General features: G+C 48.0%; 1 protein-coding gene across 1 annotated transcript; it reads left to right on the top strand.

The window, feature by feature from the left end:
* Positions 1-3,327: 3,327 nt before the first annotated feature.
* On the top strand, positions 3,328-10,190 carry LOC136658389 (putative methyltransferase DDB_G0268948). Its single transcript, XM_066634924.1, has 6 exons — positions 3,328-3,438; positions 4,070-4,230; positions 4,547-4,760; positions 5,133-5,233; positions 7,289-7,426; positions 10,100-10,190. Exons 1-6 carry the CDS (start codon positions 3,328-3,330, stop codon positions 10,188-10,190), a joined length of 816 nt encoding a protein of 271 aa, XP_066491021.1.
* The last annotated feature ends 2,116 nt before the right edge of the window (positions 10,191-12,306 follow it).

Below are 12,306 nucleotides of genomic sequence, written 5' to 3'. Positions count from 1 at the left end.
AAAGAGTATACAACATCCAGGTATACAACATCAAATGGATCACCTCTATCCACATGCCTTCTGACCAGGCTCAGCACACTCTAGTCTAGAAGGTTAGGGGGCCTGACTTACCTTTACAGACACCAGGCGGACTTTCCTTCTCTTCCTCCTAGAACAGTGGTTCCCAAATGTTTTAGCACTGAGACCCACTTTTTAAAACAACACTCTATCAGGACCCACCTAGGTTTATCAGACTTTAAAAAAGGAAATCGAGAAAGAAGTAATTATTGATAGGCCATAGGCCCATCTAGTCCAGCTTCCTGTATCTCACAGCGGCCCACCAAATGCCCCAGGGAGCACACCGGATAACAAGAGACCTGCAAGGCCTCCTGGGAATTGTAGTTAAGAACATAAGAACAGCCCCACTGGATCAGGCCATAGGCCCATCTAGTCCCGCTTCCTGTATCTCACAGCGGCCCACCAAATGCCCCAGGGAGCACACCAGATAACAAGAGACCTCATCCTGGTGCCTTCCCTGCATCTGGCATTCTCACATAGCCGTTTCTAGAATCAGGAGGTTGCACGTACACATCATGGCTTGTAACCTGTAATGGATTTTTCCTTCAGAAACTTGTCCAATCCCCTTTTAAAAGCATCCAGACCAGATGCCGTCACCACATCCTGTGGCAAGGAGTTCCACAGACCAATCATATGCTGATTAAAGAAAAATTAGTTATCTGAGCTTTCCAACACCCTTTGGCCACTCACCAAAAATCAGGTTACAACCCCACCAGTGGGTCCCGACCCACCATTTGGGCACCATTGTTCTAGAACGATGCTTCATAATTTCATCTTTAAAATGCTTTTCAACAGTTTAACTGGAACAGATGTTAAGCTGACTGGCCTGCTACCCCTAGCTTGCTATGCCTGAAACCGGAAACTGACCTCAACTTTCAGCAAGTGTCCCCGAAGTTCCTTTGGAGCCTCTTTTTCTTCCAGGCTGCATTTGGGGAAGCGAAAGGATGACCCTCCGGGCTTCTCTTGGCAAGAAAGGACTTAGCTATACCCTCTGTCTGGAATCTGCGATGGCCTCGCAGGCTGGAGGAAGCACGGAGAAGAGTGGCAGATCTGAGCAAGGGGACAGAACCCTCACGCTTGGACCTTCTGACTGAGAGTGGAAAGGAGAGGGTGATTTAATGGCAGCTCTTTCATCTGCCGTCGCCCATTCTTCCTTGGAAGCCGCTGCCGTTGCTTAGAGATTTTCTTATCAACTGGCGCACATCCTCAGCCGCTTTCTATACCCCAGAGTGACAGATGGTCAGAGAAAGATAATTGGGGAAATGTTACAGCTTACATCAGTGCTGAGATTTCTAGTCGTGGTTGGCTTCACCAAACGGCAGAGTCAGGCCATTGTTGGGGTGCACCATTTCAAATTCCATTGCTACCTAAACAGAGCCTCCTTATTCAGGGACACTATACCCAAAGAAGGCTAGTCCCATCATGCCCTGCTTCTGGTCTTCCTGGAACCCTCCAATTGGCCACTGTGGAAAACACAGCACTGGTCTAGAGCATTTCAGTATTTAATTTGAGGTGCTGCATCGTCTTTTGTGTTATTCACAGGCATATTTCATGCAATGACTCACAGCCCAATCCTATCCACACTTTCCTGGGAGCAAGCCCCAGTGACTCTAATGGGACTTACTTCTGAGTAGACAGGCATAAGATTGGGCCCTCAGTCATTGTGTTCTTGTTTTGTAGGAATACATAGTATGTTAGCATTTTTTGCTGGACTCCGAGCTAAGCCTTAACACCAAGAGCTGGTCAGCAGCCAGAACTCTTGTCATGTTGCTCTCATGCTGAAACCTTGTAGCTCCCCAAACTCTTTCAGCCATCGGGGGACAAGCTCTTAGAAGCTCCAGTGTCGCTGGCATCTGACACCCAGGAGGTGAAAATGGATGTTGAAAGGGTTGGGAAGGTAATTCTGGGGCCGCAGAATTGAGGCAAAGTTCTTGGAAATGCTCAGCTATAGAGAAGTTTTGGACAGAAGGCAGGTCAGGACATCTTCAACTATGATCTAATTTTGGACGCTAAAACTTTATTATGTTGAAGACCTTTTTATCCTGCCCTTCTGCCCCACTCGCCTGTAAGTCACCCACTGGCAGCACCCGCTTTCTTTCTTTTTTGAGTGTGACTTCCTCCCTGTCTCCAAATGCCAAGCCTCAGCCTGAAGCTCTCCTTCCCATTAAGGTTCAAAATCTGACCTTTTCTCATCCCACCATATCAATACCTGATAGCAATTTGGTGCTTCCCTGCCCACTCTTCAACATCATCAGTCTTCCTGTCTCTGTCTTCTTTTTTGCTTCAGTACCAAGACATCTAAACTGGAGGTATTGGGAAACGGTGGGCTTTCCCTTTCTCGTTCCAACTCTAATATTTTGAAATGATGTTACTTTTTTTTTTTAATGAAGAGCAACTAAGAAAAGAAAAAGACCACCTACACAGAAACTTAGCAGATACAGTTTACCAGAGGCAGCCATCTGTAACTTGAGAAGTGGGCAAAAGTGCCACTTAGAGCTTGGTTGCTATAACTGCACCCTTTGAACTCCTTTACTTTTTAGTGCCAGACCCAGTTGACGGATGTGGTGCCACTCTCTTTGGGCACATTTACAGCCCAATCCTATCCACACTTTCCTGGGAGTAAGCCCCATTGACTCTAATGGGACTTACTTCAGAGTAGACATGCATAGGATTGGGCTGTTATCCATTTAAACATTTATCCAGCACGGTTTCCAAATGTCAATCTATGATTTTTATTTTTATTTTTTTAAACAGGGTGGAAGAGTGATTGGAGTGGATGTGTGCCACTGCATGCAACTGGTTGGGGAGGCTTCTTGATTGCCTCCAGGGCTAGCCAATCAACACTCCACCCAGTTATCTGGTGAGGGGGGAGGCTTGCTGATTGCCTTGAGAGTTAACCGATCTTCATTCTGCAAAGCTGGCTCATGCTGGATGGGAAGGGGAGCTGGAAGCTGCAAAGTTGAATCAGTTTGAAAGAGCGTACAGTACGTCTGTCATAGAAGGAGTGTGATCCACAGTGAGTGGTGCCTCTGCTAAGGGTCTATATGCAGGCCTAACTGAAGTTGCCATTTGGAGTTGCCAGATATCTTGAACTGACTGTGCCACGGAAACTCGTTTCTTTCTAGGCTAAGTTTTTGAAGAGCAAAGTTCATTCTTTTACACTTGGAGGAGAAAATTTCACTTGAATTCCAAAGGTTAAAAAGGGAGTATACCAAGATCTATCAAATCAGACGACTCTTCTCCAGAGAAGCTGTTCTGTTGCCCCAAAAAATGGCCACTCGGTTATTTGAGGAAAGAGGACATGTTGCTTTCTATCAGAAGTATAGGTTCTCACCCCAAGAGAACCTCCAAGCTGCAATCTTCTCTTACCTGGAAAAAAAGGTAAGGGCCACCACCGGGGACAGAGTAGATACAAGTCCTGGAGACTATTAAATGAGGATATCTGGGATAAGGTAGCTGATTCCCATTCAGGGAGCTTACAGGAGGGAGGAGAAGCGAAGACGAGGGGAGTCTTTATGGTGACTGGTGGGGCTCAGAGATACTCTATCAGGGATCTCCATGGAGCTGGCCTAAATCACATGAAGAGTGTTCAGAGAGGTTCATGTAACATTTTTTATTATTATTTTTATTGCTTTATATCTGGGCATTTGTATGGCTGAGGGAGAGCGAATGTGTCTGGTGACAACCAGTTTTCAGTCTGTTTCAAGTAGGGACTTGCAGTGGGTGGGGAGGCAGGTGAGGCAGAGCCTCCCCAACAGAGTCCTTTGAAAAGCACCGCCTTCGTGTGAGGTGCACAAGCACTCATAACCCATGTGCTTTGCGCAAGGCACACAGTGGCAGCGATTTTCTGAGAACTCCGGTGGGGAGGCTCTGCCTTACCTGCCTCCCCACCCACCACATGTCCCTGGTTTCTAGAGAGAAAAATACTCATGGATGGAACCCAGAAGGTCGTACTGGCTTTGGGCATGGATTCATGGAGCATTTCTTGAAAGCGGTCACTGTTTTTCTCCAGGGAGCAAACACCTTCCGGCTGGCAGTAGACGTGGGATGTGGTTCAGGCCAAAGCACCTGGGTATTGGCCAGCCGTTTCGAGAAGGTGGTTGGAACCGACATCAGTGAAGCTCAGATTGAGGCAGCCAAGCAGGCCGCCCACCCTCCCAATATCTCTTACCTGTAAGTAAAAGCGCACACACCTGGTATAAGCATCTTGATTAATGCTCCATCCTTGCTTCATGTGCACTGCCCAGGCAGTGTCTGCCTAGGAGAGACAAGTCATTCAGATAGAGGAACAAGCTCTGGCTTGTGCTTTATAGAGCCAGACAGGCCCAGACTGGTCCCTTGAGGGTCAACTGACAGAATGCTCAGGCATTGGAGCGCACAGCTCAGTCAGCCAGGCTTGTAGTGGGAATGGCGCACTGGTTCCCCAGCTGGTGACACACCCGGATTACGCCTTTGTGACACTGACGCTCACACCCGTTTTCTCACACAGTGTGTGTCCTGCAGAAGACCTCCCCTTTGAGGATGCCTCTGTGGACGTCATCACGGCCTTTGCTGCAGCGCACTGGTTTGGTGTGTCCCGCTTCATGGGGGAAGTGGATCGTGTCCTGAAGCCATCAGGCTGTGTTGCGTTCAGCTCCTACTCCCGTGACTTGCGATTGCTCTACAAAGATTGCTCAGAGGCACTAACAGAGATCTTTAAGGAGGTGTGCTGAGAAGGGGTGACCTTCTGAGGATGGAGACCTGCTCAGCGAGAGGGGCCAACACTGGAAAGACATGCCAGTGTACATTCACGGGAGTGGGAAGATCAGGGGCAGAATCAGCTATGGCGGGTGCAGTTCAGGGCCGGTCTGGGCTGGGTGGGTATCAGTCAGCAGACGCACTATGCAGGTCCCTCTCAGGCCACCAACCACCAATCTGTTTCCTGAGGTGAGCTGTTGCCCCCACCTTTGAATGCGGGTGCCCCACTTGGCAAGCAAGTCTGGCTACAGACCTCTTTGTTTACCAGCCTTCTCCAAGGAATGGGGAGACCCACTAATCCTTCCCACTACATTCCCACTCTGATGCTTCCTTCCCAGGCCCTAGAGCTGCTGCTTCCCTACACAGATGAGAAGTTAGGGATTGTGGAGAAGGAATACCAAGAGATATTCGATTCCCTGCCATTTCGGGACAAGGAGAGGTGAGTGGACTCTGCCCTTGGGCTTGGTCACGTGTCTGGCTGGATTCGAACTAGCTACTTGGATCTTATAGCAGAATTGGTGTATCAGTATCTATTCATTTTGATAGTATCTTGGATCCTCCCATTTGAATACCAGTTACTGGAGGTAAACAGCAGTGGAGGCTTCAGTGTCTGCTTTTGGGCTTCCTGGAGGAGCCTAGCTAGCTCCTATAAGGAGCAGATCCTAGACTAGATGGACCCACTTTGAAGTGGCCCAGCAGAACTCTTCTTAGATTGGTCTACTGACAGTGAACAGCTATGAAATGAAGATGGAACCTCTCTGTATGGAGGCAGCCAACCTGAATAACAAATGTTCGCAAGAATAGGAGATGGCTCCCAACTTCATGTCTTGCTGCGGCCTTCAGAATTGCCCATAGAACTGATGTAGCTTGCAGGAGAGTGCCAGCAGAGTGGAGTCCTAACTCTGTCCAAAGTTTGGCCTGAATATTTGTAAGGCCCAAACCCTAACCAACTTTCCAGCACTGGCGTAGATGTGCCAGTGGGGCTTGTCCTGCATCCTGCAGTTGGATGGCAGTCATGGAGGCCTCCTCAAGAGAATGTTTGTTCCCTTACCTTGGACCTGTATTGCCCTTATGTTGGTGCTGGAAAGTGGGTTAGGATTGTGCCCTAAGTAAAGCAGTGTTATGAAAATGCCATCCACCTCCAGTGACTTCTACTCTCAAGGAAGCTAAAACCCAGCTCTGTACTCCTGGAACTTCTCATCACCTGGGAATGTGAGATGCAAACATGTAACAGCTTTGGACGTCCAGATTTCAGAGGCTGATGCAGAGAGGAAAAGGTTTGCCTAAGGCCAGAGTTCACAACAGAGGCAAAATTTGAATGAGGACGGTCCTGATTTATAGCTCAGTCTCTGTCACAATGCAACGTGGCAGCTCTCAAGCTCCTGTCTTGGCTGCCTTTTTTATTATTATTTTTTATTTTATTAATTTATACCCCGCCTTTTTGCCCAACGGGCATACAAGGCGGCTTACAGACATTTTAAAAATACAACATTAAAAACAATCATTAAAAACAATTTACAATAATTAAAAAATCTAAAAACAAACAAACCCTGTGGATTTTCATATAAAAAGCAAGAAGCAAGAACGCCAGCCAGCCTGTCAACAATTAAAAGCTTTTTGAAATAAGAAGGTCTTCAGTCCACGCCAAAACTTTAGCAACGAGGGAGCAGTTCTCAGTTCTAAGGGGAGGATATTCCACAGTTCGGGGGCCACCACCGAGAAGGCCCTCTTCCTGGCCGCTGCCCCTCTCACCTCTCTTGGTGGCGGCACAGTCAAAAGGCCCCCCCCCAGATTATCTAAGAGTACGGGCAGGATTATAAGGAAGGAGGCAGTCCCTCAAATACCCCGGACCCGAGCCGTAAAGGGCTTTAAAAGTCAAAACTAGCACCTTGAATTGGGCCCGGAACAGAACCGGCAGCCAGTGTAGCCGCTGGAACAACGGCTCGACAGAGTCAAACCGACGTGTGCCCCGGCAACCACACGAGCAGCAGCGTTCTGTACTAGTTGTAATTTCCGGACCGTCTTCAAAGACAGCCCCACGTAGAGCGCATTGCAATAATCTAATCTAGATGTCACTAGGGCATGGGTTACTGTGGCCTTTTTGCCCATAGTGACAAGCAAAGAGAATTATCACAGTTTCAGTAACATTGTGACTTTGACCACCTTGATTACTGAGAACGGACTGCAGTTTTGCCTTAACTAAGGGTCACCTGGTACAGGTGCACATTCACATCCTTGATGGCTTAAATTCCAAGCCGCTTTCCAGCCACTGTGAATACAACACACACAAGAGCTTATACATAAAATAAACACATTAAAAACAGCCATTACAACTCTAAAACCAGTGGACTGAAGAAAGCTTGCTTCCAAGTAAACAGGTATATGATCAGGTGGCAAGTCCAGAAGGGACCCTTGACTTCTGCCACCGAACACAGTTGATAGAATTCCCAACACAACCCCTCCTTCCCTAAAGGGTTCCATTTTTTTTTTCCAGGATCACAGATGTTTTTGATAAAGTTCCTATGAGTGTCGCTGATGTGATGGGTTTTTTCCAGTCATTCTCCATGTACCAGAGGTTTTTAAAAGTCCAGCCAGAAGCCGCAAAATCTTTCCTCCAACAAACAGAGCAAAGGTAAAACCAAAAGCAAAGCAAACTCTTAGCAGAGTCTGACTAACTGGGGAGCACCAAAGGCAATGTGCTGAGCCTTCTCTCATTTAGGAAGGTGTAATGGAAATGCTCAAGATCCCTCAAGGAGACAGAGTGTGACATCAACAAGTGGCCCCTTGATCTGACAGGCAAGCATAGGGTTAATTCCAGGGCTCTAACTAGCAGTGGGTATGCTGGATCACTGCAGCCACTAGAGGTAACCAGCCCATTAAGGGATCATCCCTGATGATGGGAGAGTTTGGTGGGTAGTAGAAGGAGGAAAGCTTGAGGAAGGACCCAAACTGAGGGGCTGACGAACTAACAGACTAAAGGGGGTGAATAGTCGTTGGAGACACCAAAGATTGGTGTGTGGCTTCCACTCCCAAGACCTTCTGAGGACCAAGTTGTTGCTGTGGTGGCTGGAGAAGCTGCTGGCAGGAGAGTGGAGGAAGGAGGACCTCTGTAGGTTGAACAGGCGAGCTACGAGTGTTGAACACCACCACCTCGCACCATGGTGGTGGGGTCCAGCAGTGTTGCATTGCAGGACTGGGGTCATTGCTGGGGAATGAAGGGGAGCTAATTAGCTTAAAGTGGGCACAGGTTCTCTAAGCAAAGCTGGGACTGGGGATCTGGCAAAACAGAAGGAAACCTGTCTGCTGGGGGGGGGGGGATGCTCAAAATTGCTTACTTGGGATAGCCTATAGAAGAACATAAGAACAGCCCCACTGGATCAGGCCATAGGCCCATCTAGTCCAGCTTCCTGTATCTCACAGCGGCCCACCAAATGCCCCAGGGAGCATACCTGATAACAAGAGAACTCATCCTGCTGCCCTCCCTTGCACCTGGCATTCTGACATAGCCCATTTCTAAAATCAGGAGGTTGCGCATACACATCATGGCTTGTAACCCATAATGGATTTTAACTCCATTACTCCATAACTCCATTGTGTCCAGTTCTGGTCGCTGCATCTCAAAAAAGACATAGTGGAAATGGAAAAGGTGCAAAAGAGAGCGACTAAGATGATTACTGGGCTGGGGCACCTTCCTTATGAGGAAAGGCTACGGCGTTTGGGCCTCTTCAGCCTAGAAAAGAGACGCTTGAGGGGGGACATGATTGAGACATACAAAATTATGCAGGGGATGGACAGAGTGGATAGGGAGATGCTCTTTACACTCTCACATAATACCAGAACCAGGGGACATCCACTAAAATTGAGTGTTGGGCGGGTTAGGACAGACAAAAGAAAATATTTCTTTACTCAGCATGTGGTCGGTCTGTGGAACTCCTTGCCACAGGATGTGGTGCTGGCGTCTAGCCTAGACGCCTTTAAAAGGGGATTGGACGAGTTTCTGGAGGAAAAATCCATTATGGGGTACAAGCCATGATGTGTATGCGCAACCTCCTGATTTTAGAAATGGGTTAAGTCAGAATGCCAGATGTAGGGGAGGGCACCAGGATGAGGTCTCTTGTTATCTGGCATGCTCCCTGGGGCATTTGGTGGGCCGCTGTGAGATACAGGAAGCTGGACTAGATGGACCTATGGCCTGATCCAGTGGGGCTGTTCTTATGTTCTTATGTTCTTATGTTAACTCCAGAAACTTGTCCAATCCCCTTTTAAAGGCATCCAGGCCAGATGCCGTCACCACATCCTGTGGCAAAGAGTTCCACAGACCAACCACACGCTGAGGAAAGAAATATTTTCTTTTGTCTGTCCTAACCCTCCCAACACTCAATTTTAGTGGATGTCCCCTGGTTCTGGTGTTATGTGAGAGCGTAAAGAAGTGTGAAGCATCTCATAACTTTACATCTCATAACTTAAAGTTATGAAGTTTGAAGTGTGAAGAAGTGTGACGAAGAGCTTCTGCTTTGCATGCAGAATGCACTGCATTCAATCCCCAGCACCTGCATGTAGGGCTGCGATGCACCCCTGCCTGAGACCCTGGAGGGGTTCCCCAGCAATCCCAACTGATGGCCCCAAATAGAGCCTCCTAACTTGGAGGCAGTCTATCTGAGAGTCAAGGGGCCATGTTGATGGAATGCTGTTCCCAGGGAGAGTCCCTTGGAGCTGAACCAGATGCCATTTCCTGTTTATCTGCTTCTGCTTCCCAGTGTGTACTGCAGGCCAGTTTGAATTGCTTTAATCAGTTTTGCTTTTGGCTGCAGTACCCATGACTTTATTTGACTTTGTTTCAGCAATTCTTTGAGCCCGTCCTGGAAGTGGTAAAGCTGAAGGGTGGCTGATAGGTGTGTTAAATAACTCCTAAAATAAGCTATCTGGATAGGGAGGCCAAGCAGCAGGGAATGTGCTTTTGAACAGTGGCATAACTAGAGGGGGTGCAAAGCAGTAAGTTTTGCAGGGAGTCTCACCACGGTGCGCAAGCAGCCCCTCCCCTTCGGAGCTAGGAGTGTGCCTCTGTTTTGCTCCCACCCCCTGGAATGGCTCTGAAGGCAAGGGGCTGCTTGCATGCCGTGGTGAGGCTGCCTGCAAAACTTAATGTGTTGTACCCCCTCTAGCTATGCCACTGCTTTGGAGGGGCATCTGACCCGCAACTCCAAGCTAGTAGAGCTGGTGTGGCATATCTTAACATCATGTGATTGTGCTTTAACCTTGAACCCTGGCTTCTTCCCCTTCACTCTTTCCTCACTCCCCACCCCAGGATCCTGGAGGCGATGGGCATTTCCTCACGTGAAACCCAACTGGAGTTGTCGATGCGGCAAGTGTGCGTTCTGGGTTGCAAGAGCTCCTGAAAGTGGTGTACTTTTGGATAAGGAAGGCCAGACAGGATAAAACCTTGCCTTTGAAGCTGGCTGCTTGTGTGTTTAAACCACACTTGACTAACACAGAGGTGGAGCAAAACCTCTGGAGTTTTTTTAAACTAATGCTTGCTAATGGATTCACAGCCTAAGAAATCCACACAAAGAGAAGTGCTGAAATGGAGGTGATTGTTATGACCATGGATAGCGCTGACGATCAGGGACAGTCCGTCCAGGAGGCCAATGGAGGTGTCAGCAGAGTGGGGGGGGCGCTCACCTCTACCCACCCACCTGCTCTCCTCCACTGCTTCTCCCTGTTGAACAGGAAGGGGTTGTAGCAAAAGGGCAGATGAGAGGACAGGAGTGGGTTCACTAGCCCACTTCTCCTCCACACTTCCTGTTCCACTCCATCACCTCTTCCTTTTCCAAGCAGAGGCTGGAATGTCATCAGGAAGAGGTGGACAGCTGAGTGCACTGCCTTAGGCCTTAGAAAGTCTTCAGTTGGCCATGTTGGTGTTGGTTATGGTACTCAGTCCCCTGAAACCAAAGAGGGAAGCTGAATCTGAACCCAAAAATCAACTCAGAGCTTTGTTTTGGTGAACTGGAACTGATTGCCCTGCACCCTAAACTGAACAGAACCCTCCCACCCAAAATGTGATAACTACGACCAAACACGCGATTCCATCGTCAGGTGCTCCACTCTCCATTGCATGAATAGTACTGTTGTCTCCTCTTGATTATCCTGTTACATGCATTTTGTTTGTAAAAACCTCTAGAAATGAAACTGTTTAAAACAATAAATTTTTTTTAAAATCTCACACTACATAGTTATTGTGCTGATTTTATAGCATGGCATTACCAGGAACAATTAGATATTGTGTTGGTAACCTTCAGTCTTGGAAGACTATGGTATCGCGCTCTGAATGGTGGTTCTGGAACAGCGTCTAGTGTGGCTGAAAAGGCCGATTCGGGAGTGACAATCCCTTCCACACTGGGAGCAAGTGCAGTCTGTCCCTGGTCTGTCTCCCTGGCTATGGGCCTTCCTTCTTTGCCTCTTAGCCTCAGACTGTTGGCCAAGTGTCTCTTCAAACTGGGAAAGGCCATGCTGCACAGCAAGCGGGCTGCTCAGAGGCCAGGGTTTCCCACCTGTTGAGGTCCACTCCTAAAGCCTTCAGATCCCTCTTGCAGATGTCCTTGTATCGCAGCTGTGGTCTACCTGTAGGGCGCTTTCCTTGCACGAGTTCTCCATAGAGGAGATCCTTTGGGATCCGGCCATCATCCAGGAACAATTAGATATTACACTGCATGAAATGTGTCTGAACCAAACCTGTTTTTAAAGTTGCTGTCTGAACCAGACCAGAACCTATAAATAAAATACTGATGAGCCTGACCTGGGATTGATCCCAAAGGAGCAATGGTTTAGCTTCCCTGCCTGACACTATCCTATTCTTTGTCCTATTGTATTACTTTTACAATTTGCCTACAACTAGGTCCAATGGATGTAAACTGCAAGAGAGGAGATTCCAGTTGGACATCAGGAAGAAATTCTGGTACCTGTAGAGCTATGTTTTAATCCAGGGTGGTGACTCTGGTAAACTGTAATTATTATGATTAGATTCCCAATTTCTCAGGATCACTAGCTGAGTTTCGTTCTGTTTGTTTGAGATGGAGCTGGGAGGAGGGTTTGCTCTCCTGCTTCAGGTGTTGCAGTAGCCAGCCTCAGGTGCATGTTAATTACTGCTGGGGTTCTTAATTGCCTAAGAGACAGTTGCGGACTCTTTTACAGTGTGAAATCTAGTTTACTCACTTTGATCGCACCCCTTCTCCAAGGATTACAGGGTGGTATACATTCTGCCCCACCCCATTTATCTTCCCAGCAACCCTATGAGGTGGGGGAGGCTGAGAAATGGCAACTAGCCCCCAAGTCACCCAGTGAGCTTCCTGGCTGAACAGGGATTTAAATCCAAGTCTCCCTGCTCCCGGTCCAACACTTTAATCCAGTGGTTTAGCACTAGGACCAATTTTTTAGAATGACAATCCATCAGAACCCACTGGAAGTGATGTCATTAACCTGGAAGTGATGTCATGGCCAGAAGTGACATCATCAAGC

The sequence above is a fragment of the Tiliqua scincoides genome, chromosome 8, assembly GCF_035046505.1.
Source record: "Tiliqua scincoides isolate rTilSci1 chromosome 8, rTilSci1.hap2, whole genome shotgun sequence".
Taxonomy (NCBI): domain Eukaryota; kingdom Metazoa; phylum Chordata; class Lepidosauria; order Squamata; family Scincidae; genus Tiliqua; species Tiliqua scincoides.
The sequence above is the reverse complement of the archived record's forward strand: the minus strand, read 5'-3'. Positions and strand labels throughout refer to the sequence as shown.